Source organism: Fusarium coffeatum (assembly GCF_003316985.1).
Source record: "Fusarium coffeatum strain FIESC_28 chromosome Unknown BRIP53273_contig_142, whole genome shotgun sequence".
Classification (NCBI taxonomy): Eukaryota; Fungi; Ascomycota; class Sordariomycetes; order Hypocreales; family Nectriaceae; genus Fusarium; species Fusarium coffeatum.
The window spans coordinates 226,478-252,297 of NW_022157935.1; the positions used below are offsets into that span (position 1 = coordinate 226,478).

The window sequence follows — 25,820 nt, forward strand, 5'->3', positions numbered from 1 at the left end:
CAATCCACGCATTCCCTTGCATCGGATACAATTTCCATCCCCTCCCTCAACGCTGCTGTAACTAGCGACTCTGAGTACGCTGTATGACTGAAGAGTAAAGTATCGTGTGCCTCTTTCTAAGGAGCTGGCGGCGGTGGTGGATTCGACTTTCTGATAATTTTAATCTTCGGCCTTTGAGTGAGTGGTGGTGCTCCAGGAGGTGGCGTGTTTGCCGCAGGGCTTGCAGATTTGGGCTTCGGCGTCGAGTTGGAATGGGTGTTCAAAGAAATCTTCCTTTCTGGTGGCGGTTGCGGTGATCCCGCGGGACCCCCAGGCAAGGGCCTTCGTGCCGCATCACCCGATGGAAGTGGTTTTCTCGCAGGCTTGGCTGTAATAGAGTCTGACCTGGAGTTTGAAGGAGGTAGAGAGTCTCGAGAGTTGCCTGACGGCAGTGACGTCCGACCATTTATACTGGGTTTCTTCTGATCCTTCATCAAGCTAGCAAGGCGACTTGGCGAAACCTTGAGCCTGACCATACGTCTCTTCTTCTTCTTGACACCGGAATCGGCACCGAAAGGTTTTTCCACCTTCGGACGCTTTGGTGCGGGGGTGTGATGTTCATCCTTGTCTGGTCGAGGTCGCTTGATATTAGATACAGATGAAGGCTCAGATGGGTAAGAAGGCTTCGAGCCTGACGAAGATGAAACACTTGGCTGTCGGGAAAGAACAGGAGAGGCAACAATGGTATCTCTTTCCTGCTTGATTGGGCCTGGCTTTGGACTCTGAACCGGAGTGGCAACGCTGGGACGTTGGGGTGGTACGCTCGGTCGCTGAGGAGGGACCGCCTTGTGAGTATTGATCTTTATAGAAGATAGCTTTTGCAGAGGCGTGGGCCTCTTTGGCTCTGCAGGCGCAGGAACAGTGGCAGCAGGTATGGGAGGTGGGAGGGATGGTGCTTGAACGACAGGTTCCTTAGGTTTCGTCTTATAGTGAGCCTTGAACTTCAGAACCAACTGTGTTTGGTCAGTATTAGAGCTTTTGGCAGGAGGACAATTACAATACTTACGCTGTTAGTGAGTTGCTGTAGCGGCCGCTCTACTGACCAGGCCTTTGGCAAAGGAACAGTAATGACCCAATCGCCAGCCTCCTCGAACATCATCGCAGCCAGGTCAAGCATGCTTTCCATCTCGCCTCGCCCAAGACTTGGGTGATCCAGGGCTTTGCGCATCGCAATACTATAATGACGCTCGTCGCCGCCGTAGGTTTCTTCCATTTCCCTCCGGAGAGCCTTGAGCGCTGCATCTAGGTTCTCCTTTCTTGCGAACATCTCCTTTCGTGCTTCAATCTCCTGGGCACTGTCTTGCACAAGCAAGAGATCACCCTCTTCGTCTTCTGGGGGAGGTTCATTCTTAGTGACCTTCGTGTGCTCCCCGAAAGCGATAGCTGCCAGACCGGCGGCAGAGGCCTCAATGAGTTTGTTTCGAACGTACGGTGATCGATCAGTAATGAGAGAGTATGTCAGAAACGAGAATACTGTCGGATCCAGCATGGCCCCCAAGTCAATGAGTGCTTCGAAGGCCTTGATACGGATAAGATCTCTTGTTCCGTCAAGAAGGTACTGGCCAAAGTCACTATACTTTTTCGGGATCACCTCTGCTTTCATGAGCCGCTGCTTAGCACTGAGGCCAGCAATGGTCCAAACATTTTGGTATGAGTTTGTCCACTCATCTCGGCGAAGAACTCTCTCGATTTGTTCAATAGCCTTGTCTAGGAACTGCTTCTCCTCGGGATTGGGGATCTTGTTCTGCATAGCAAACCAATCGTCCTGTTTGGAAGGAATAAGGGAGGTCGCAAGAGCTTCCACAAGAGTGGCGATATAGAAATGGTCGGAGAAAGGATTGTCTTCATTGTTGTTGAAGAGAAGCTGGTCAAGGATAAATTGACGCGCGAAAAGTGGACACTTGTAAGTGTCTGCTTCCCTGACCTGTGCAATAGCCTTGATAATGGCACACTGAACATTGTACTGCTTCTTGTCCGAGAAGTCATTTGGCTTGGGTTGGGTTGTTCCCTTGTGGCAGAACATCTCGCTGAAAGCCTTTATCAACTGTCGAAGGCCGAGGTTTGACAGGTCTTTGATGTTGGCTTGTCGTGGCAGTGCCTCGGCCGCCATAGTTCGAATGCCATGAAAGTAACGGCGATCAACAAGAGTCCTGGTAAGGAAACCCGAAGCGATGGGATGCAGAGGACCGTGCGTGAGATACAGCATAGCATCCTGCTGGGCAACAACATCTCTATCCTGTTGAAGCTGCGACACGTACATGTACGGTTCTAGTGTCCTCTTCATGTCGCAAGACCACTCAAAGTCGGCATCTACACGTATCCACTCGTAAGATTCTTGATCCATCTTGCGCTCGGTCTCTGGATCCCAATCAATCAACTCCCATTGGGCCTGCTCTTCGGGCGTTTGGAGAACGTCACCCAAACAGTACAGTAGAGTGTCATCTAGATTCTCTGCGTCCATGCTAGCGCCAACGTTCTGCTTCTCCTTCATGCGTCGAGTCCTTTTGAGTCTTTTGTATTTCGTGTTGTATGGGATTTCGAACTTGGTGGACCTTGTAGCATCTTCACGAATCTCCAGTATGTGCTCGTAGGGAGTTCCATCGGCTTCGTGGATTCGAACAGTCATTGGGCCTGTAAATAATGGCTGTACTTCACCCGCTTTAACACCGGATCGGCGCTCCTTGACAACGCGAAGAAAATCGTCTTTCTCCAGAGGAGGTTTCCTTGCTGTCTGCAACTGGATTTGGTTGAGGGTGAGCTCAACGCACAACCTCTTCTTGTTAAACTTCGCCTTAACATCGAACCGGGGACAGCCTGAACCATAGACCCACTGGTTCCAGAAACTCTCCAGCCGGTACTTTGCTCCTTTCTCGCATGTTGCCCTGAATTTCTCTGTTTCAAGAATGGTAGCCTTGTCAGAGGCCTCAATTTGAACCTTTGTCAGCATCTTTGAGAGGATGCGGGTCAAACCATGTCCTCCTGAGGCCTTGATGAGCCGCTTATCCAAGATGAAGAAGATCACTGGGGCTTTGAGAATCATGAAGTCCATCTCAAACTCTCCCAAATGAAGATAGGCACCAAGATCATAAAGGGAAGGTCGGTCGACGTCCACCTGAACAAGCTTATCGGATAGAGTCTTCATCCGGAATCGGTACTCGTTGTTTCCGCACAGCTTCTTCATGAAAAGATCAGTCATGTAATGTGCAATGCCGACTATGAGCCACATGTCATTCCTCGTATTGGGAATCATGTTAATACCAATCCATTGGTAAGCTAATGTCTGGACGATCTTTCTAGTGACATCGATTTCGGTATCGATAATGTCATCTGGAAATAGCAGTCGATTGCTGATGAAAGCCATAGAGTAAAATGCCACCGTGTCTTGGACCATGTCGTCGAGGAAACACAGCTTGAAATTACCAAACGGGTATCGAGCGAACGTAAATGTAAAGAAATCGGCGGCCATGGTGATGGCTGCTGCTGTGTTGCGAACCCAGTCGGCACGGTTCGGTAGGCAGTAGGCGTGCACTTTAAGCGCGTTCATGCCAAGTTTCACCTCGTCTTCTTCTGTTCGAAACTCGGAGGACAGATCGATATGCTCAAAGGGCCCGACAGCAAAACCAAGCTTCTGCGAGGATACTTTCTTCTCGGGCTCAAATGTCATGATCTTCTTGTGGTCATCATCAGGGTCTACTGTCTCCTCCATGAGAAACCCTGAGCATACGACTGACATTTCCCGGAGCTTATCTTCTTCAGCAAGGTTAAGGGCTCGCTCTTGGCCATCAACTTGCATCTTGTCTGGATTGTTGCCATTCTGCTGCGTGGCAAGCGCCTGCTGTAGAGCATCACCTAATGTGCGGGGGTACTTGATTGATATCCTCCAGTCACACCGTGATCCATGGTCATCCACACATGGGAAGATACAAGATGCAGTTCCAGGATGTATTGAGCTTCGGGTATACATATGCGTGAATCGATTATCCAGGGGGTCGACACCGACGAACTGTGTTCCATCCCGCGGGTTGTCGTTGATAAAAGGTATTGTGATTTTGTACTGCTTGTTGGCCTTTTCTGCCGGATCAATACCCGACATCGATTTCCTAATGATGAGCCTCGGGCGATCTGGCTCGGCCTTACCGCGCAAGTTCACCTTGAGCGATCGATAGACTGGGGTGCACCCCGCGAACTCTCTATGCTCGGCGGGGACATCTTTCTTTCGGCTGCTGAACAAAGACTGGGCGCGTTTACGACGAATATCGTGATGATCGGCCCTAAGACTCCAGCTTGCGGGATGTGATAGCTTCGCATACGGGTCATTGTAGGTCGCAATTGTCTTCCGTTTTTGGCCCTCGACGATATCACCATTAATTTCTCGAAGTTCGGCAACGTAGACGTTTTCGGTGTCGATCTCGCAGTCTGCAGCATCCAATACTATATCGTCGACCTTATCGTTAAATGTCACTAGGAAAATGTCCGTTGTTCCCTCAATGCGCTTGTCGCGGAAATTGACCTCGAGGTTGACTTCTTGCTTGAGAACGAAATACTCAAGGACTGGTCCATCATCCGCAGAAGCTACTCCATCATCTGCATCCAGGAGAGAGTGATTCAGAGACTCGGAAGCCTGCGGCATGACAAGGGTAGCCATTTCGACTGGTGGTACGCAGGGTATAGGAAAGACGGCCGGAGGGGCCCCTTGGAGCTCGTTTTACGAATGCTGCATCGATAGAAATACCGGCCTCTTGCACAAGGCAGTAGAATGTTGGAACTCGCTGAGTGTATTTGTAATCGGTATCGAATTCGTCGCGCGGTCGCAGGTTTCGTTGGTGGCTTTGGCGCAATCTGAACAAGGACAACGGAGACAATCCAGTGAAGTGCGTCAAGAGGGTTGCAATTAAGAGGGCGGTGTGATGGAAGGATTAAACAGAGCAAAGAAGTGAGTTCAGAAAGCCAAAGACTGCAGAAGCGCAAACACGCGCAAACCTAGAAAAAAAAAAGACCGTCGGGTGCCTCTCGCCGTGCACTTTGCAGAGAAGGAAGACAGCTCGCGGCGCGTTGCAGGAAGCTTCTGTGCACGGACCACTCATCCGCTCAATTCCCATTCGACCCACTCAACAACTGCCAACATTGATTGAATGACTTCAGAACAATAGATGATAGACCTTTACAATACTACAACAATATGTGACTTATTTACTTGGAGACTGGATGAAAAGCAAGACCGTTTGATTCTCTGCCTGTGATACAGAGTCAGTTCTTACTTATCAAAACATTTACTAAAAGGCCGTTACAGCCGTGATCATCACACATCTCAACCTCCACCAAGCCCAACTCCAGTACTGCCAAAAGACGTCACACATCAATGGCATCAGGATATATTGCTGTTTGCAAAGGATATTATTTCCAGCACACCGTCTGATAATAGCTACCAAGACCACACAAAACCCACACCCAAAAACTGCAATGCCTTTGCTCCTACCAGGACAGCTCGATCCTTCCTTTCCTGAACGCCAAACCATGTATATAACAACTGACTTCCACAGCTTCTTTGCATTGCGTATGTTACAAGCAGCCAAATGAGTGACCATCACTTCTTGCTGCGTCTTCGGTCCCGGCGCTTCTTCCTCGCCCGGACTTTAAGGGTATCTTCATCACGGTATTCCTCCGGCAAATCAAAATCAACCTCGGGTATCTCAGGTATGGGTAAACCCCATGCCAGTACCTTCCTCCCCGTACGTCTGTTCCTATTTAGAGCGGTATCGCGCTCGTATCTCTTGGTGAAAAACGACTTGAACTCTCTGGGTGGTTCTGGAGGCTTTGGAGCTGGCGGTGCCTTCACAGGGCGTGGAGCTCTGGCTGCAGCTGGTTGAGGCGTCGCCTTGCGGTTCTTTGACCCTTTGGAGGCCTTGGATCTCGCCATTGCTTCCTCCTGAAGCTGCTTTGCCGGCGATGCCGTGTCGCTGGCATTGCTATCATCCGCCTCATCACCGGTTTCGTCTTCACCCACACTCGAGTCTTCCTCGTGCTCTTTCTCGGCTCGGGCTCGATCTTTTTCCATCTTGCGTCTTTTCTCTTCCAAAACATAGTTTCGGTATTTATTCAAGACAGCCTGGCAGCCCTTAATAAAGTGGTTACGAGCGGGTTCGAATGTCTTCTTTTTTGTTTCTGTTACGCCACTCACACCCATTACTCTTAACCAGTCGTGACCTTGCAGGCCTTCGAGAAGTCGGATAATATGGTCTTTTTCATGCTGAGCCCGACCTTTTTCAGCATTGCGGACCGATCTTTCCAGTCGTTCAGCTCGACGATGGATCGGCTGAAATAATTTATCTGGTAAAGGATCTTCGACTGTCTTATTAGACCGTGATTGAAAGAATCCCAGGTCGACTAGCTGACAGTCAAAGACGTTATAAAATAGTGCATCGCCATATCCTCGTACGGGATACTCAGTTGCGGGGTTAGGAATAGCGCGTTGGTTGTCTGAAACTGCGCGTCGTGGATCAGAGTCGACTATAACTATTGGCGTATCGACATTGAACAGTTCTAAAAAGGAAAGGTCAGCAAATACTGCAGTGTAGAAATGGTGAAGCACAGGTGAGCGACAGGAGTTTCATTCACGTACGCTGTTCTTTTGGCTCGTTGCCAATCACCTCATCGTAATCCGAGAAATAGGCAGAAAGTTCGCTCTTGAACCTGTTGGCTTCCTGGGAGCGAAGCTTCCGGCCCTGTTCCTTGGTATTGGTATCGCTCGGCTGAGGCTGTAGCCGATCGAGTTCGTGTTTTATGCCATTGATAACTTTACTCTGATGTTTTGTAAGGGTCTGTTCTTGCTTCGGCTTCGATGTCGCGTTGTCGGCCGAGGTAGGAGGGATGTTTGGTGTCGTCGCACTCGCCACTGTGGGCGTCGCAGCAGGTTGTCGCGTGGGTGGTGGCGCTTCACTGTTGTCGATGTCGGCGACACGGAGCTTCTGAGAGCCCCTTGCGGGAATCTCGACTGTTATACGCGATTTCTTGGTTTTGATCGCATCAAAGTCGCGATCGTGGGCGTCGAGTGCCCTCTTGTTGCGCCCTGCCCCTGACGCTCCTCCTGCTCCTACTCCTCCGCCCTGGGCGTGGGTGAATACGCTTGCTGGGGAGGGCAGGTGGTGGTGCGAGTGATGATGCTGGTGCGGAACTTCAGCGCGCCGCGAGGAACGGGTGACGGAAGCCATTGGAATATGTCGAGATGCCTTGCATGTTTTCAAGGCTGTGTTTCTTTCAATCCACCGGCTCAGTTTGGCGATGGCGCCTCGACTTTTGATGGGTTTTTTCGATGGGTTTGCTGGGCGCTTTCGGTGCGAGTGCGACTGCACGTTTGCAGTCAAATGGAAGCTGAGGTGGCTCCAGACGGGATGCCCCCTACGCCTAAGCTTTTGTAATGCTGTGTTTTAGGGAGGTGGCGCTGCAAGAACCGCTATAGCGCATTGATGAGCCCAGCTTACAGGGCATGTACGCGCTAAAGCCACCCAGCCTAATACAGGCTTCCATGGAACTCGATTCGTTTTTAGTTGGGCAACTTCCGCAATTCATAAATTGGATTGAATTTAGGTGCTTTGCGTAGGTACCTATTTACACGCCATTGGATTATCAGTCTGGCTGAGTTTGACATCGAGAACTCAAGCGTCAGCCAATAAATTATGAAAACGGCGACAATGAAGATATAGAATGTGGTTGAAGTTGTGACTCCGCGACAGCATATGGGTACGGAAGTGCACCTCTACTAATAGTAACCTCGCCAAATGGTGTTGGAAGGATTGGCCTATCAACTAACATGATCAGTTAACCTCAAGAAACTGTCTACAAATAGCCAGGCTGGTATTGTAACTCGATTGAACTCTAATATCTAAAAGGATATCATAAAAGACTATAGGTATTTGTGCTTAAGGTCGTGAATCATAACTCGAGCACTGCTCTATGCTTGGGGTATTATATCAGGAAACAAAAACACCGTGCCACCCACGAACCTCCTCTCACACGTGCATTTGTTCAACATCATCCTTCTGTTCTCTCTTGGCAGCCTGCTTCTCCTCCTTTGTTGGCTTGATGCCGAGCTTCTTCAAGACCTTCTTCACCGGTCTACCCTCTTGCTTCTCCTCCTCTTCTCGTTGGAGCACCTCTCTTTCCTTAGCTGCGCTCTCACTCTTGTCTCTTGCATCCTCTTCTCTCCGTGCTGCCTCCTCAGGAGATAGTATTTTGTCTTTCCTGTGTCCCACACGCTGCGCCAAGTCCTTACCCTTGCGTTTTGTTTTGATGTATGATTCTAGTCCGATGAGTACCACGTATGACTTTGAGATGGAGACGTGGCTCATGTCTACTTCTGACTGGCGAAGACTGTGAACAAAAGCTCGGAAGTTGCTTGCTGGAGGACGGTAGTGTCCACTCAGCGGAGAAAGGGATGACAGTCTGCCATTCTTGATCTTGATAAGACCAGCAGAAGAAATTCGGCTACCCTGGAGAAAAGACGAATGTTGAAAAGCGCCTGAGTCCTTGATGCCAACATACATTCGAAAATTTGTGTCTGCGACAAATATCCAAGTATTTTTTCTGACTGATTTGCGCATCATCTTGTTGAATATTGTTGACGCTGAAATTTGGGACACCTTGTGCATACCCTGACTGTTGTCGTAGCCAGGAGTTGCATACTTGGCCGCTAAATCTGCTTCCCGTTCTGATTCCAGTGAAGATTGAGAACTCGAGCTGCTGATTGATTCCATATATTGAGAATCGTCTGGTTGAGCGGTTCTGAAGACCGGTGTGGGATCATCCAAAGGCACGACTCCATGCATGCTATCCTTGAACTGCTCCGTTGTATCAATACGCTCTCCGTTCTTTGCCCAGCATAACCTCCCTTCATTGTCTACCTCAACCAGATAGTACTGACGCTCCTCGCGGGACAGATAGCGGACCTGCTCTCTGTCGAGCCTGTCTCGTGGACAGCCTTCAACCTCAACATCGCGACCCTCGCCATAGTCGAGCCAGTAAAAGAAGTTCTCATGTGTATCCGCTTTCTTCCAGACCTCATGATATCTGCAAAGATTACTTCCATATCGGTGTTTCTGATCGACCATTTCGAGAAAGTATCGGATACCCATCATGCGAGCTTCGTGCCTGCGAGCCGCAGTGTCTTTCTCACGTCGAGCTCGTGCAACGGCCCGTTCTTCAGGGGAGGCTTCTTCATCTGAGGATTCTGAGGAGGAGGAATCGGAGAGGAGGTCATCGTGACCAGCTCGTCGTGCGATTGCACTAGCCTTCTTCCATTTCGCACGAGCATTCGCTGATCTATGGTGCGCAATAACATCCTCTTCTGGCTTGTCGGGAGCGTCGACTTCGGTTTCTGACTTTGGTCGCGGTTTAGTTGCGTTCCGAAATTGCGCTTCTCGCACAGCCGTAACCCATCGTGTGCTTGCATCTAAGCCATATCCTTCCATTTCTCTTCTTGCACGATAGCCCCGAAAGGTCTTTTGTATAGTGCGGGCAGCTTGCGCATGCGCCTGGTCACTTTGACTGTCTGTCGACATGCTTGCTGCTCTTTCGCGCTGACGCTGGGCTTCGCGCGACCAGCGCCTGCGTTCACGATCTCTGCGCTTTGTTTCTTGTTCACGCTGCTGTTGAATGAATGCAATTCGTTCGAACTCTTTTGGCGAGGGAGGGCGTAAAGAGTCCATGTATTCTTTTGTCTTAGCTTTGGTCGCTAAAGAGTAACCACTAGTAGATGCAGTAGAGGGGGACAATGACGCAGTGCTGACGAGTGAGAATTTGGAGTCGGCACGGGTACGGGGCGGTAATTGTACTGGCGATTGTCGCGGGGTCTTCCCCTCCATATTGCCTGAGACTGACACTAAAACCGGTAACATTAAACAGCGTTGTTCTAGAATATCGAGTTGCGTCATGTTCGTGGGGTTGCTTGGATTGAGTGTGGGGGGTGGAAACTGAAGTTGGCATAAATGACTGATTATATGAACAGGAAAGAAGAATAAAAACTTGCTTGTCATCTAATACATCATCTCTGAGTCGAATATCTTGCTCTAGAATCTGGATTCCGTCGTTCTTATACATGTCTTTCTGTCACTGACGCAGGCATAGGGCGATGCCCAGAAAACCAACAAGATCTCGCCCCGGAAGAACGGCACTTGGCAAACCTGTGAGTGATACAAGATTATTGGCATAATCGTATCCCCTCTGGCCTCTAAATGGCTCAGCCTTGTATCGTTGCCATTTATCAACCAAATTTCAGACGTCTTAAATAGTCTAAGGCTCATTTCGTAAAGTATACGGATGCTGTGCCCATCTTGAAACGTTAAATTCAAGAACCTGGGCTATGCCTTGTGGACCTTCCCCCAGCTGCTAACGCTCGTGATTGGCATAAGCGTAAATAAGCATCTAGACTCTGCGCTTGAATCGTCCACCGGTACTTAAAGATATGCACGCACGTACCTGTGGTGAGTTTTATTGGGTCTGTAGTAAACTATTGGAGACTTCTTTCGTTGACTGTTAGCCGGTCGGGAAGCAGGTAGATAGAACGGGGAAACTCATCCCTTGCTTGAATAGATAGACACAAGCATTCATTATTCCTGCTAAGCCATGCTATCGCTTCGATGAGATGTTTGAATTGGTTTAGGGGCACTGCAGCTTCACCGTGACTGTGACCGAATCATACATTGAAGATCGGAATCTCATAACGAGTTCTGAGGCTGTGCTCGACCTCCTCAGTCACGATATCTCAAACCCGAGCGATGACATGCCGCTGAAGATGCCGCCTTGGCAGACAATCGATATGGATCCGAAAATTAGAGTGTTGACTGTTTTGTCCATCGATGCCAGATCTTGGCACTATCATGACCTCCCAATGGGGCAAAGTCTCCTTGTCGCAAGGCTGGCTCTGGTCAACAATCAATATGCCGGACAATTGCGAGACGTTAAGAAGTAGTAGGTCATCCAACTCATTATCATTAACCTTGGTTGCTGGCCTGTACATGTGTGCACAAGACCAGACCTAGCAATATATATCGTGTGTACAAAGGGGCCTCATATCCGAGACCGAAAGGTAAACATATGTAAAGAAGAGAATATGCTAAAAAAGATAGTGACGCTATGCAAAGAGGAACTCTTTGAGTACAGGCGACCCAGAAAACTCGGGATTTAGTAATATGCAACTGGTAAGGTCAGTATAGTCTTGGGGAAGGGGTGTGCCATATACTCACTTTAGGAAGTATTGCAGACCAGCCCGTCTCTTCTCCAGGAATCGAGGTCGGAATTTGGATATGACACTCTTAGGCGGAAGCGCCGGAACAGCTGCCTCGAATCCGGGGAAGGTCTGAACCAACCGATATCGAAAGTCGTCAAACTCCGAATAACGTTTTCTAATGTTCATATAGCTTCCCTGCCGTATCAGTCAGTTTATTGTCGAGTGAAAAACGCCGCCACCAAAATGCCCAATCACTTACATTGAGAGTTTCGACACGTATATTCCAGACCACAAACGCCCCGATGTTTGTCGCACTACCGTTGACAATGGTATAGTTGACGATCTCAACACTCTTGGCCCAGCAAGCGCTATTGCGATCGTCGTAGTCGCTCGTTTCATTGTCACGGAGGGTGATGGCACCGGCTGGAAGGACAGACTCAGTCGACATGTTCGAGATCGTCCGCTGATGGCCGCCACGTGTATTGAGCCAATATGGTGGGGATGTCACCGGAGAGAGAGGAGACGAGGTAGAGAGATGCCGTGGGTTATCGTCATTGTTTCGGTTGTGGTCGAGGGATGTGCGTGGTGTCTCAAATACGTCGGTAGAGATCGTCTGTGTCTCGACGTTGTCCGAAACCGAGGCGCCGGCGCCCAAAGTGCCATTGCTGGGCACTTGATCTACCGCAGTCGCCATTCAACCATGCGATGACCACTACAGTTGTGGATATCGAGAGTCGCTGATGGGGGAAAATGTCGATGCGCGGAAGTCGGGAGTATCAGGTGATGAAAGGCAATGTTGGAGATGGAAAATATCGGATCGCGAAATATCGAAACAGTGATTCAGTTGATCCAGCTGGGTGATGTTGATGAATGGTCAAAGTCGTCCTGCGAGTCAGGATATCAACGGCCCATGAGTTGTAGCCCTGCTTTTTTCCCTAGTACTGTGCAGTAGTCGATACCTCGGGCGCAAAGATTGGGTTATGATGTATGTACAGTTGGCTATCCAATTCATGAGAAAACGATGTTGGCTTCAATAAGAAAGGTGAGCGACAGATCCAAACAGAGACATGGTTCTTTGAATGAAGGTGGCGATAAGTCGTTTCAATTGAAAGGATGAGAGTGATGTCGTAGAAATTCTACCCAATTGTACCTTCCTTTTCCTGTATGAACGGCGCCGTTGACGGGCCGTCCGTGCAGCTTACCTTTTTCCGGCTGATGGAGGGGCCGGTGCCCCGGTCAATGGTAACTTAGAGTCCGTGAGCACAACGCCCCGGTAGAGTTTGTCACCTCCAAATCATGATATCTGGTTAGCACTCGTCAAGGTGTCAGGAAAATGACCGTTGAGCACGAGGAATGGGGTAATTTGGTCACTTCATGCAAGTTTAGACCGGCCAGTCAATCATGAGATAGCACGACCTGGCTCAGTGAATAGTATGTCCACCTACACAATTCCGTTCTTATGCCGCTATTCGAACGATAGTTATAACAAATGGTAGATGTTCAGTGAACGAAGGAGGCCGTATCGTCAACGGATCTACGACCAGCATGATATACTTATCACTCCGGAATTCAGCAAGCCACGTCCGTTCCATGCCGGACAGAAAGAAGCCCGGGTCGGATGCCGAATGTCTAAGGTTTCGGGATGCTGTGGAGCAAGGTATCCATAGATGAGAGATGGAAGTACCACGAGGCCCTGGCAGCTTTATTCCAGGCTGTAAACTCTTGTTCTGTCATGAGACATTGTCATCTGCCCAGACCAAACTGTAAACCCACTCGCAGACTCACAGTGGAATGCAGAGAAATGGAGAGGCTGGCGGCTGAGCAAGAAATCTTGTGGCGTTTTGACTGGAATCGACTGTATTGGAGAAATAGAATGCTCATCGAGGTCGACATCGATAGCCCAGATCGGATACGACATACGAGTAGTAACTTCGTGATGACCTTGATACGATGCTTGTGCCACACGTCGGTGTCTCGAAGTCTTGCCCGCCAGGTGGGCAACAGAAGAAATGTCCTCTAAGGCTTAGACCACCAATAAAGTAGCCAAAATGATTCTCTAAATTGCCATAAGATGACTAAATTATTTCATCTCTTATGCTTATGACGATCGATTCTTCTGACATCCTGCGGCTAGCCATCCATACTACGTAGATAGAGTTATCCACCATATTTTAAGCATGGGTAAGCATAGATCCTGCAATCACCCTAACTCGACAGGTGTCAAGAAGCAGTCATCACGGATACCAGGACAGGCAGAAGATGGGGCAAATCGAGTCTTGATAACTCAAGTCCCAAGATTCCCGATTTTGTCAAATGTCTCAGCCCATAGAAATGGTGAAACCACCTGCGATATTGGGAATAATTGGGTGTCCAAATCATGATTCACAGACTTTCGGATGTCTGATATCTCATAAAAAGCGTAGCGTAGCGTACACAGAAGCGCCTCAACAAGTGTGCAATGACAATCACGGCACACACGCCAAGTGTTTCTCTGGCCGCGTCAGCACCACTGAGGATCAAAACAAAGATACTCTCAACACCAACTATTGGCGCGATATCGAGCATCATGTCTTCGTCGGCTTGCATTGTGCATTGCGCGGGGTTGAGGAAAAAAAGGGTTCAGTGACATGCCCCGCTTACATGCAAGAAATACGAAGGGCATCGGCTGGTCCAGATGCCTAGCACAAAAACAGAGTTACCCTTTACGGGAAGAGTTGGTCACCATTCTCTCATCCGAGTGGCCACTTCTCCGTAACGAATCCTCCGACGTGCTCATGGTGGGCTCGTACTTTGTTGTGAACAGCCTCAACCACCAACTGGAACGCGTCGTTGGCGTGATTCAAGATGCACTTGTTGGCGTACGATGAGCAAGACCCTCATAACAAATGTGCATGTGCAGCAGTGGGCTCATGATTATGTGGAGTCTGTAGTCGTCCTCGGCCGTTCGCGCCACCAAGCCAAGAAAGATTGAATGATGAGACAGGTGGTTCAGAAGAAAAGAGGGAATAGTAGTAGTTACCTCCTCCACCCGTGTGGCCATGAGAGACAACCTCAGGTAACTGATCGAAATGATCACCAAATGTTACCGTGAAATCAGCTGAATAAGATCTCCATTGGGATCTGCTGAAGATCAGAGAGAAAAAAGACAGGGCTATTGGGAATCAGATCAATAAAATCAACTCCTTTTAATCGTGTCTGTTAAAACCAAGGGCCCTGGAGATTACAATCATGGAACTTCAGGCCAAGCTCCCCAGACCGCCCTAAAACGCCCAAGCTTCAGCAGCGGCGAGCCGTGCTAGTTGGAGTCGATGGGGCCTAGCTTGGAGCGGATGCTGGGATGCTCTGTGCAAAATGCGCCGAGTGGCGGGCGATATGGAGCAAATAACCTCCCATGCCTGTTGGTATGAAGCGGAGCTAAACCCAATATCGACTTTTCACTGCTGAGGTCCCCTGCTCCCTGCCAAAAAAGTAACGGGGAAGATTGGTGCTACTGGTGCAACTCCGTGGTCATGATATTGCCCAGCCTCGGGTCTCGCCCTGAACTTGCTCCAGATCATTTCTCTTAACGCTGTATTCCGTGGTAGCGAGAAGCTGGGGTCCGGTCTTATGGACTCATGGCTTACCGCTTACAGCGCTGGGTCTGTGGTCTGTGGTATCGTTGATATGTCTCGGACCTCCTCGATCTTTTTCTTCATCTTCTTCCTTCCTCTCCTCAACTGTATTTGATACACTCGCTATATCAGACAGTCGTTGATTCTTTGTTTGATCTTGTATTCATTCTGTCGCTCCTCGTTTAGAGTTTGCTACTGTCTACCTATTTGTAAGTCAAACAATGGCAACACCATACTTCTTCGGTTGTCTTAGTGATGGCCTCTTGCATACCTATCTCCGTCCTCACGGTCACTTCAATCTCCCCAGTCTAAGAAGAGCTGAACGCCAGTACTCGAATAGAATAAAACCACTGACCCCCTGCAGAAGCAAACCATCTTCCTCAATATCCATCGTTTGCGAACAGTCGACACGAAACCGACGTACATACCTACAAGCATAAAGCACAATCAATTTTCACTACAAACCAACGATACGTCATCATAATGCCTTCTCTTCGAACAGTCGTTCTCGCAGCTGCTGCTTCAGCTGTCACCGTTGTCAATGCCGACTATGTGATCGACCCCGAGAGTGTGCCCATCGCTCAACGCCGTGAGTAGCCATTCTTTCATGTCCGGGACAAGACCTCAGTTCTAACAGTAACGCAGGTGTCTGGTGCATGAACGAGAAGGAGACATGCCCAATGATCTGTGAGCAGACTAGTAAGGGAGATGCCAAGGTCAACGAATGTGATCCTGTAAGTCTTGTCTTCAAAACTTTTGATAAGTCGGCATAGACTAATCTTCTTTCTCAGAAAACCCTTACGTACGGATGTATCTGCAGTGACGGCAAGCAGCCTAACATATCCGAATACTCGCTCACTCTGCCTTTCTACGTCTGCCAGGAATGGGGAAACCAGTGTGTTGAGGATTGCAAGGGTAGCGCCTCCTGTGCTTCCGCCTGCCGAGAGGACAACCCTTGTGGTGCCAGCAACCCTAAGAAGTACAACACCACATCGACAGCTACCGACAGTGCTGCTGTCAAGGCCACAGCTAGTGCCACTGATGACCCCAACACAGTCTATACCGGCACCCCTGGAAGCGAGGATGACGACTCTGAGTCGGCCGAGTCAACAAAGACCAACGGCGCTGCTGTCATCGAGGTTGGTCGAACATGGGGCCTGACTATTGTCTTGGGCACCATCTTCGCCGGCTTTGCCATGCTATAAGTGCGTAACAGCACAATATCGGCTTCTTCCATCACTGCAATGGGCGGGCATGGACTTTGTGTCTGACTTTTTTGCATTTGTTCACTTCTTTTTCATTGCGCATACATTCCTTGAAAGCCTTGGACGTCTAGGTGTTTGGTGTCTTTTTGGCGGTACATTATTGGTTTCATGATTTCGATATACTACTAGGGAACGCCCTCCCACAGCATTAATAGGGGTAATGTCGAAAGACAACTAAAAGGAAACGAGTGGTTAGTAAAGGACACAATACAATGTCATTGACTGCTCTTCTGCAGTCAAGCCACCACACTGAATTGCAACTATTGAATCCGACGTGATCTATCAGCTGAGATCGGGTAACAAACCTGCACTATCTAGTCAGAGAAATACAGCCTTTCTTCAGTTTGAGGTTAGGCGTTACCCCTATTGATGAGTTTGCTAACGAATCTATTGAGTTTCACTCCACATTCCGGGTCTTTGGGACCGTTTGGACGTTCTAGACGCCTTTATCGGGCCATCGGATCAACCAAACCGCCGGTGTACAGTGCTGCTTGCTGACTCGCACTCCAATCCTTCTTCGAATGGCGCTAGAATGGCCAGTTCTCGTATCCATTTTCTATGTTGACAGTGTGCTCACGCGCTCATGAGCCTGAATGGGCATGTGAAAGTCAATGCAGGATAAACGGGACCCATCTTCTCGGCTCTGACGGATGAACACGAGTGTCACATACACTACCAACGCAAGGCCGTTTAATAGACATGCGACTACTGATCATTTATATGGGATGAACGCTATGAGAGTCCCAGCAAGAGGTCACCTACTCAGCTCTCGAGTCAGGAAAGGGGTTATTGAAAGCCGACAGAAACTATCTCGTTAGCTGTCAGACTGAATTTTTTGGACCGGTCGAGTTCTAATACGTAAATGAGCCGCTAATTGCCCAATTTTAGACGTCTATTTCCCCTGTAGGCGGAGTCGTCCAGTGGATCTGATCGCTCCTTTACGCAGGGGCTTTTACGACCCAGGGGGCTTGACTGGTACGAGTGGACTGGACGATACCTCGAGGTTACCAGTGCGAAAGTCCAAGTTCCAATTTCGAGTCCACGTCTTGAGTGAGCAGAACCTGCCCCCTTTAAACCTTCTTCAGCCCTCTCTTTTCTTAAAAACAACAAAGCCCTTTGGCGACAATTGTCCATCGACACATACTCTGTATTATAATAATCCATTGTCGCGCACTTCACCGCTGTTCTGGGACTGTTTTACCCTGTCTCAGCCCTCCCGATCGTTTGCGCAAATCAGCTCTGTCACATATTCCTTGGCTTGAAACTCATCTGTCATTGTCGATAAGAATCGCCCGCCTATTGTCAACCTATTTACAGCCCACGTGCCACGCTGCTCGTCTCTGTCAGGGTTACTGTACTTATCTCTAGGGAAGAACCGAGGATCTTCTAGCTCTTGTCCAGTACTGTACCCTGTCACTGCAAGAAATATTCTCGCGCGTGCACGCTGCTGCAGGTTCAATCTTTGGGGGTTTATCGCCGACGCGTTTTCCCTCCTTCTGTTTAAAAGAGACCCCCATTTTGCCCCTCCTCCTCCGGCCCCTCTCTTTTCACCATGTCTACAAGCGAGACTCTCCCGCTTTACAACCCAACGGCCACCGACCCAGATGGTACCGATATGGCTCCCAATACGAGTAAGTTGAGAAATCTCATGAGAAGCATTCGAACTATTTGGATTGCTTGAGCTTGTGGAAGTGCGCTGGAAGCTAATTGTCATGTTCAATAGAAAAAAATGTTGCCGAGTGCATCTCTGATGACGCACTTGTGCACTTCAAGTCATACAAGTATTCAAGTGTTGACATGTCGCCAGTCTCGAAATACGTTCTCGGTCCCTTCGTATGTGCTTCCCCAACCTCGAACTAGTCTATCCGCATTCCTATCGTTTTCCTTGGAGCTTCAGTCGCCAGATTGGCATAGCGAGAGCAATTCGTCCATATCCTGCCAAGTTTTTAAAGCTCACAATAGCTAACCCGCATTTTGTCATAGTGGAACGCCTCTGTCAACCTCCTGCCACTATGGATCGCACCCAACATGGTCACCCTTTTGGGTTTCTGCTTCATTCTCACAAACGTTGCTTTCTGTGCAATCTGGATGCCTGATCTGGTTGGACCGGTATGTTTGAACCACTGACTTGTCTGAAACCAGGCACTAATGTTGGCGTAGGCTCCATCATGGCTATACTTCAGTTTCGCGTTCGGTCTCTTCATGTACCAAACAATGGATAACCTCGACGGAAAGCAAGCTCGACGAACCGGAACCTCCAGCGGCCTCGGCGAACTCTTCGACCACGGTATTGACTCTCTGAACTGCACGCTCGGCAGTCTGCTCGGAACCGCTTCCATGGGCCTGGGAACCTCTACGGCTGGTATTGTCACGGCTCTCTGCCCTTGTCTGCCTATGTTCTTCTCGACCTGGGAGACCTACCACACGCACACGCTCTTCCTCGGATATATCAACGGACCTACCGAGGGTATTCTTATTGCCTGCGCAATCATGATTATCTCTGGAATTTGGGGACCTGGTGTCTGGGCTATTCCTCTGGCTAATGGCGTCAAGGACCGCCTTCCTGGTCTCGCTGAGCTCCTTGGTGAGACCAGTTTCAAGGACGTTTGGGTTGGCTTGATCATTGGTTCTCTTGTCTTCACACAGATCCCCTTCTGTGTTCTGAACGTTGCCAAGGCCCGCAGATCCCGAGGAGAGCCTATCCTCCCTGTCTTCCTCGAGTGGATTCCCATGGGCGTTTACACCGTCTCGATCGCTGCTTGGATCTTCTCCCCTTACAGCACCATTCGATCTGAGAACCACCTCATGCTCTTCTGCTTCATTATGTCATTTGTCTTCGGCCGTTTGACAACCAAGATCATTCTCGCCCACCTGACCCGCCAACCTTTCCCCTGGTGGACCGCCATGCTGTACCCCCTCATTGGTGGTGCTATCCTCGGAAACTTGCCTCGTCTCGGATTCCCTCAAATCAGCGCTCAGTTCGAACTTTTCTACCTTTGGGCTTATCTGCTCTTTTCTATGGTCATCTACTTCCGCTGGGCCTGGCTCGTTGTTACCAGCATTTGCAACTACCTCGGCATCAACGCCCTCACCATTCCCAAGGAGAAGCAGATCGCCAACAAGGCGGCTCAGGCTGCCAACAAGCTGCATTAAGCCGGAAATAGCCGCTCTGGCTCTTTCAGAACTTGGTTGAAAGCAAAATACGATGCCCGATAGATCGAAGCGATGAAAACACTACCACCTAATCGGTATTCGCCTACGACGGCGCAGCATTTGAGAGAACATGGAAAAATTATCGGTGTTGCAATACAGGCTAAAGAGCAAAGCATGATGATGGGCGTTTGGTGTTTACTTAGCGGGTTACCGCATTCTTTTGACGCCAGGATAAAGATCTAATGTCCAGTCAAGAACCTTTGGAGTATAACTTTTAATAGATCTCAACGAGGAGTATGTGTAGATGACAGGGGAATCATGGCCTTTCGGATAAGGCCCGGCTTTGGCGCATAGCACGCGAGTCGAAATTCAATATGACAGTATTATAATCACTTGTATTTTATATCTGCGCTTTTCTTTCCTGCTGCCGGCTTGTGATACGTTATCATGTTAGTTCGCTATACATATGCCGTTCTTGAAAGATGGTGTGAGCGGGATGACGTAGCCTGCGCTAGCTCATGTGTTGGGAGTTGCTGCGATCACGAACTGATCTCATTGGGAGAGGATATCATGTTGGATTGGATATTGTTGAGACTCTGATTGGTGTCCTACAACAACGTCTTTCGATAACCCATGTTACGTACCAGATAGAGCCAGTGGGGTTCTCAAATTGTCAATCGGGAGATTGCCATCAAAGACTCACTGAACTTGGTTGATCACCTGGGCAAGCAAATCCATAAACACTGGTTAAAGCTTAACACCATCAACTCGCCTAGATCCAGTGTAAAAATAGAAGCGCAACATTCTTCCGTCTCCTCCGGCCTTTCCTGTTTCCTTATACACCAACTACCTAATATAAGGAAACTTTGACAGTGTGTGTCCCAAACCGAGCATGGCTGATTCTATAATGGAAGCAACAGTCCGAACATCCAATATCGGTGAGGTTATTCGGCATTTAGCCGTGCAATTATTATCATGGACCAATTAGGCTCTAGTATTCAATCACCGGAACGTTTTTCGACCCCCTGCTGGTGATTTATTAGAGTGACTGATGTGACCAAGGGTCTTATGTCTTCCCCGCCATTCAAGTTAGCATCAAGAGGCGGTCTCGGCCACAAGGATGGACACAGAATTCCATTGTTGTGTCTCGCTATTTGATCTTCTATTACAGTGGCTTAACGGATATCCCATTGTTCTAACTAACCGATCAGAAGTGCAGACCATTGAGATATAGAATAATAGTACGCTTTGACCTGCTACATCTGGGGTTCCATGTGGTTCGCTCCATGCATATTAGCTCGAGGTACACATTTTTGGCTGCAGCAGTAGGTTTGGTTTAGAGTACAACAGCGCTGTCATCTCCCCCACTTCAGCCGGTCTTGTCGTACCTGTCCTTATACTCATCCCTTGCATGGTCTGGATTGGAGAGCTTCACAACTCCTAGCACGAAGCGATTTGTTTGTTCCAATTCCTTTGTCCACGACATTTACATTCGCTACTTCGCCTTGCCGCCAGCTTGTTCGACGTCGAATTACAATCCTTGGGACGGAATGAGCTAGTTTTGCGCCCCACGATAAACCGACCCAAAACCCGCTCCTTGTTGGTTTAAAGTAGTATTTATTGGTGTCCGTCCTTCCTATGGCTGCATCCTCGACAATGCCTCGAGTGCCATCCTCGCTGCCACTCTTTGCAAAGCTACTCCTTCTCGCCTGTCTCCTCGTATCGACGGTCGCCGAGTCCATGACGCTTTCCGACGATGTCCTCCAGAGCATTCCTTCGCCCGGCGACGATTTCGATATCAAGAATGGCAAGCTGCTTGCTCCTATTCTGATCCCTCGTGTCCCCGGCACCGAAGGGCAGGTGCGCACTCAAAAGCACTTTGTCGACTTCTTCAAAGAGAACCTTCCTGAATGGACACTCGAGTGGCAGAATTCGACCTCCAAGACTCCTGTGACTGGAAACAAGCAGGTTCCCTTCTCCAACCTCATCTTTCGACGAGACCCCCCATGGGCGCAGAAGGGGGATGTCAGTCGACTTACACTGGTCGCGCACTACGATAGCAAGTACGAGCCGGAGGGATTCATCGGCGCAATCGATAGCGCTGCACCATGTGCCATGCTGATGCATGTCGCGAGAAGTATTGAGGAACCTCTGAAGGCCAAGTGGAACAAGATGCAGAAGGATGGCGATACAGACGATAGCCTCGAGGAGACACAGGGAATCCAAATCATTTTTCTAGACGGCGAAGAGGCATTCAAGCACTGGACTGATGAAGACTCACTTTACGGGGCAAGGTAAGACATGGAATGCAATACGGAAAGTGGATGAATTATCTAACATTGTTTCAAGATCACTCGCTGCGGAGTGGGAGTCTCAGTTCCACGGCTCTCTAGCAACGTATAGGACACCTCTCGACTCCATCAGTCTGTTTGTTCTGCTCGACCTTCTTGGTTCTCCAAACCCCAACATTCCTTCGTACTTCCTCACCACGCATTGGGCGTATAAGGCTATGGCTAGCCTAGAGGAGCGAATGCGACAACTCGGCGTTCTCGAGACTAAGCCCAAGGTCAATTTCATGCCAGAGAGCGACAAGTCCGCCAATCGTTTCACACGCAGCTTCATCGACGACGACCACCGACCCTTTATGCAGCGCGGTGTAGACATCCTGCATCTTATCCCAACACCATTCCCTGATGTCTGGCATGAGATGACGGATGACGGTGAGCACCTTGATCTGCCAACTGTACGAGACTGGGCGAGGATCACGACTGCGTTTGTGGTGGATTGGATGGGCATTCAAGACTTTATGCCCAAATTGGCAGGGACTAAAGCGAAGAGGAATGGTGCAGCAGTCACAACGACATCAAGCAAGAGAACGGAACTTTAGGAGGCATTGAAGTACATCTCACACCAGTGAGAGAAATGTCGGTGGGTTTCTTGGGGCTTGGCTTGGCGTTAAAGGCGCGATGTGATGGGAAGAGTCATGTAATGAATGAATGGTTCTTGTTAGAAATACCGGAGTCAGGGCATCTTTGATCTACAAAGACATGCGAATTTACTCTTTTGACTGAGTCACATTTGATATCACTTACTTGATCCTCCAACGTCAAAAGGACCCTGAGAAAACGCTCATAACCCTCGTGGGTACCGTACAAGACGGACCGAGGACGCAGAGGCATTTCTTACCGATTAGACTAACATTGAACATCCGAAGTAGACGCCAAAATTGCCCTGATTGGCCGTTTCTATTGTGAACCCTGGCAACGTCTGTCTAAAGAGGGCGTATGTAGATTTTGGCTTTTGAATGATTCGTTCGTCTCCGTGCTTGAGCCCCGGACCGTTTTTATGGAGTCTGGAGAGATAACGAGGTTCGTGATACGTTACGGCCAACTTCCACGACGGCTTTTGCGCGACATACGAGTAAGGTAGTTATTATGTTTGTAATTCAATTCGACGTCGCCTTGTTTTGAGCCGTCTTGACTCATTGGTAAGTTTACCTGGCTAGGTAGTTGGTTTCTCTATTTAAATGATGGCTTCTCCCAACTTCGTTCTTTGAAGTCTTGATCTCTTTGAACTGAGACATCAAGTCAATATTCCCACTATACCTTCATCATGTCGGCCATATACTCTGAAGCCCAAGTCGCCAAGTTTCTCAAGCATATACAAATACCACAAGAATTCTACGTCGGCAACGAGCCTATTCTCGATCATGCCTTTCTCACAGTCCTGCATCAGCATATGATTGCAACGGTTCCCTATGATAACATGACGTTGCATTACTCGTCGCATCGCGACATCACTCTTGAGCCTCAGGCTCTGTATCAGAAGCTTGTGCTCGATGGGCGCGGAAGAGGAGGTTATTGTATGGAGAGCAATCTGTTCTTCTGCTACATGCTCCGAGCTCTTGGTTTTCAGGTGTATCCTGTTGGTGTACGAGTCCGTCTTCGAAAAGATGGTGTTCCTCATGGCGGATATCCGGGGTGGTAAGTTGAAGCTGTGTAATTGCTTTCTTCCAAATCCTGGTTTCTAACCCGCAAACAGGGTTCACATTGTCAACATCGTGACACTACCTGACAACTCCCGCTGGGTGATCGATGCCTCTTTTGGCGGCGATGGCCCTACAAAGCCCATGCCTCTGGTTGAGGGCGCCGAGTGGCGCAATATGGGCACCCAAGACGCTCGTCTCATCAAGGACTTCATTCCCGGTCAAACAGAGCTCACAGCCGGTCGCCGCCTCTGGATCTACCAATGTCGCAACTCACCCGATCAGTCCTGGACCAGCTTCTACGCTTTCAGTCACTCTGTCGAGTGGCTTCCTGCCGATTTCGAGATCTCCAACTGCTACACAGGCACGAGCCCTCGAAGTTTCCAAACACACACCGTTCTGGTTGTCAAGTTCATGTTGAGGGAAAGCAAGACGTCACCGACGGGCGAAGAGATTTATGGAAAGCGCATGTTGATTAATGAAGTAGTCAAGGAGAACCCTGGAGGCAAGACGATAGTGCTTAAAGAGTTGAAGAGCGAAGATGAGAGGGTGGAGGCATTGAAGGAGTATTTCGGGATCGAGTTGACGACAGAGGAGAGAGAAGCCATCAAGGGTTTTGAGACTGAGATTAAAAGCGAGTAGGATGCGTATACCACTGGTTATTTGTTTTAGGTCTAGTTTTAATAGCAGAAATAGATACTACGTTTATTTGCTCGTATTCATAAACCGTAGAGCTGTGTCTGTAATACGGCTGATGATCAACTGGAAGGTCTTGAAATATCGAGGACCCCAATTCGTTTTGTCGCTACCGTGCTTGTGTCAATTTTTCTCTGTTCTCTAGGTAGGTAGTTACTACTGAGTGAGTAGGGAGACAACACGAATGAATTACAAATAAAAGCGAATTGACAAGCTGTAAGACTTACATCTGTAGAAGGAAAGCTCAAGTCGATAAATTCACAGTTGTTCCTTCTCCATCCAATCTCTCGGACTTACCCTAAAGCAGGAGCTCGATTACCATCCCCACTCTACATATAGCTTTGACCAATCAAATGATTCCACTTCCACCACGTAACGCACCTTAAGCTGCGCTACTGTTTCGAGCGAGGTCCATTCTCAAGCTGTCCTGTCCCATCCACTTGGCCTCAACTCTCGAACCCAATCGACCTGCGATAACGTCGATATCATGCGCTTCTCGATCGCATCGTCCCTTGTTTTCCTGACGAGTGTAGCTAGCGCTGCCTCCTCTTGGAGCTTCAAAGATGGCTCTGTTACTGTCGCCTCCAAAATAGGACACGGCGCTACTGCCAAGTAAGCTAGCTGTCCCGTTCCTCCAGAGTTGCCATGATGGTGTTGCATCATGCGGAAGCGATTGCAGAAGAATGCGTGCTGATACCTCTTAACTGTATAGGTTCAGCAGCCAGAAGCCCGTGGATAAGACTCTTATTCTTGGAGACAAAGATTCTATCAAACTCTCATTGACCACGACCCAAGGTGACGAGGCGAAGCGTCCTCACCAGGCCTTTGTTACCATTACCGAGTCGACCGGCCTCGAGGTCTCCCTGCCTTTGGACATCAAGTCTTCTGGAAAGGGCAGTGTCACTATTGTACGCGATCGCAGAATCCTCCATAAACGACCCAGCTAATCAAGTTCCCAGTCACACAAGGATCTCCCTACTGTGTTCATCCTTTCAGACGAACCTCTCAAGGCCAACCTCGTACTGGGCTCCTTCGGCTCCTCCAGCCCTCTCATCTCTCCCATCTTCGACCTCGAGATTTACCACGTGCCCAACGCTCCTCGTCCTTCATTCGAGCGTCCTCTACGATACGGACCTCGAGCCGAGATTCACCACATCTTCAGGGTCGGCGACTCGAGCCCTCCTAAGATCCTCTCAATTCTGGCCATGCTCAGCATTGCGGTCTTTTTCCCTGTTCTTATCGTCGCTGTATGTGTATCTGCCTTTATAACAAGAAATCAGACTAATATTTGTATAGTGGCGTGTGAACGGCGCCAACCTGGACCATCTGCCCGAGGCTTTCCGAAAGGCACCCGTCTCCCATGCTCTCTTCGGTGGCTCTATTCTCGCTCTTGAGGGATCTCTTCTTCTCTACTACCTGAAGTGGACTCTTTTCGAGGCACTGCCCGTTTTTGCCGGCCTTGGTGTTGTGTGCTTCTTGAGCGGTGTTAAGGCTCTGAGCGAGGTACAGGACCGCCGTCTCGCCGGCAAGAGATGAGCCGGTCGACAAGATATGGTTAAGGCTTAGGGCACAAAAATAAAACAGCCTTTGCTGGCCTAACCTACCATAAGAAGACTAATACATTTTTATTTCTTATGCCTTTGGCTGTCGACTCTTCGTGAGTTGACGATGAGTGGAAGATGCCTACACATACAGAATTATCTCTCTCAACATGAGCTCTGGAGACACGCATGGTTTTGGCAAAACCAGGAACTACTGTAACATAAAAAATTAACGACTAGGGGTTTCAAGGGGTAGCTTATCTGAGAGGATGAGTTGGATCCGACAGCTTAAAAGAGATGTACAGTAGC

The 25,820-nt window shown here is 49.1% G+C and overlaps 8 protein-coding genes across 8 annotated transcripts; 5 read left to right on the top strand and 3 right to left on the bottom strand.

Annotated features, from left to right (window-relative positions):
• Nucleotides 1-116: 116 nt before the first annotated feature.
• Nucleotides 117-4,684, bottom strand: FIESC28_06607 (uncharacterized protein; the record flags this gene model as incomplete). The annotated part of the gene is made up of 2 exons (XM_031160750.1): nucleotides 117-992; nucleotides 1,046-4,684. The coding sequence occupies 2 exons, from the start codon at nucleotides 4,682-4,684 to the stop codon at nucleotides 117-119; spliced, it is 4,515 nt and encodes a 1,504-aa protein (XP_031015128.1).
• Nucleotides 4,685-5,623: 939 nt separating this feature from the next.
• On the bottom strand, nucleotides 5,624-9,965 carry FIESC28_06608 (uncharacterized protein; the record flags this gene model as incomplete). Its single annotated transcript, XM_031160751.1, has 3 exons — nucleotides 5,624-6,603; nucleotides 6,659-7,382; nucleotides 8,052-9,965. The coding sequence occupies 3 exons, from the start codon at nucleotides 9,963-9,965 to the stop codon at nucleotides 5,624-5,626; spliced, it is 3,618 nt and encodes a 1,205-aa protein (XP_031015129.1).
• A 1,199-nt stretch (nucleotides 9,966-11,164) lies between these two features.
• On the bottom strand, nucleotides 11,165-11,708 carry FIESC28_06609 (uncharacterized protein; the record flags this gene model as incomplete). The annotated part of the gene is made up of 3 exons (XM_031160752.1): nucleotides 11,165-11,228; nucleotides 11,277-11,455; nucleotides 11,520-11,708. The coding sequence occupies 3 exons, from the start codon at nucleotides 11,706-11,708 to the stop codon at nucleotides 11,165-11,167; spliced, it is 432 nt and encodes a 143-aa protein (XP_031015130.1).
• A 3,646-nt stretch (nucleotides 11,709-15,354) lies between these two features.
• FIESC28_06610 (uncharacterized protein) lies at nucleotides 15,355-16,076 on the top strand (the record flags this gene model as incomplete). The annotated part of the gene is made up of 3 exons (XM_031160753.1): nucleotides 15,355-15,460; nucleotides 15,517-15,605; nucleotides 15,663-16,076. The coding sequence occupies 3 exons, from the start codon at nucleotides 15,355-15,357 to the stop codon at nucleotides 16,074-16,076; spliced, it is 609 nt and encodes a 202-aa protein (XP_031015131.1).
• A 1,612-nt stretch (nucleotides 16,077-17,688) lies between these two features.
• Nucleotides 17,689-19,289, top strand: FIESC28_06611 (uncharacterized protein; the record flags this gene model as incomplete). The annotated part of the gene is made up of 4 exons (XM_031160754.1): nucleotides 17,689-17,767; nucleotides 17,860-17,969; nucleotides 18,120-18,245; nucleotides 18,297-19,289. The coding sequence occupies 4 exons, from the start codon at nucleotides 17,689-17,691 to the stop codon at nucleotides 19,287-19,289; spliced, it is 1,308 nt and encodes a 435-aa protein (XP_031015132.1).
• A 1,656-nt stretch (nucleotides 19,290-20,945) lies between these two features.
• Nucleotides 20,946-22,176, top strand: FIESC28_06612 (uncharacterized protein; the record flags this gene model as incomplete). Its single annotated transcript, XM_031160755.1, has 2 exons — nucleotides 20,946-21,583; nucleotides 21,639-22,176. 2 exons carry the CDS (start codon nucleotides 20,946-20,948, stop codon nucleotides 22,174-22,176), a joined length of 1,176 nt encoding a protein of 391 aa, XP_031015133.1.
• A 725-nt stretch (nucleotides 22,177-22,901) lies between these two features.
• Nucleotides 22,902-23,916, top strand: FIESC28_06613 (uncharacterized protein; the record flags this gene model as incomplete). The annotated part of the gene is made up of 2 exons (XM_031160756.1): nucleotides 22,902-23,272; nucleotides 23,331-23,916. 2 exons carry the CDS (start codon nucleotides 22,902-22,904, stop codon nucleotides 23,914-23,916), a joined length of 957 nt encoding a protein of 318 aa, XP_031015134.1.
• A 541-nt stretch (nucleotides 23,917-24,457) lies between these two features.
• On the top strand, nucleotides 24,458-25,506 carry FIESC28_06614 (uncharacterized protein; the record flags this gene model as incomplete). Its single annotated transcript, XM_031160757.1, has 4 exons — nucleotides 24,458-24,582; nucleotides 24,683-24,878; nucleotides 24,930-25,217; nucleotides 25,267-25,506. The coding sequence occupies 4 exons, from the start codon at nucleotides 24,458-24,460 to the stop codon at nucleotides 25,504-25,506; spliced, it is 849 nt and encodes a 282-aa protein (XP_031015135.1).
• Between the last annotated feature and the right edge of the window lie 314 nt (nucleotides 25,507-25,820).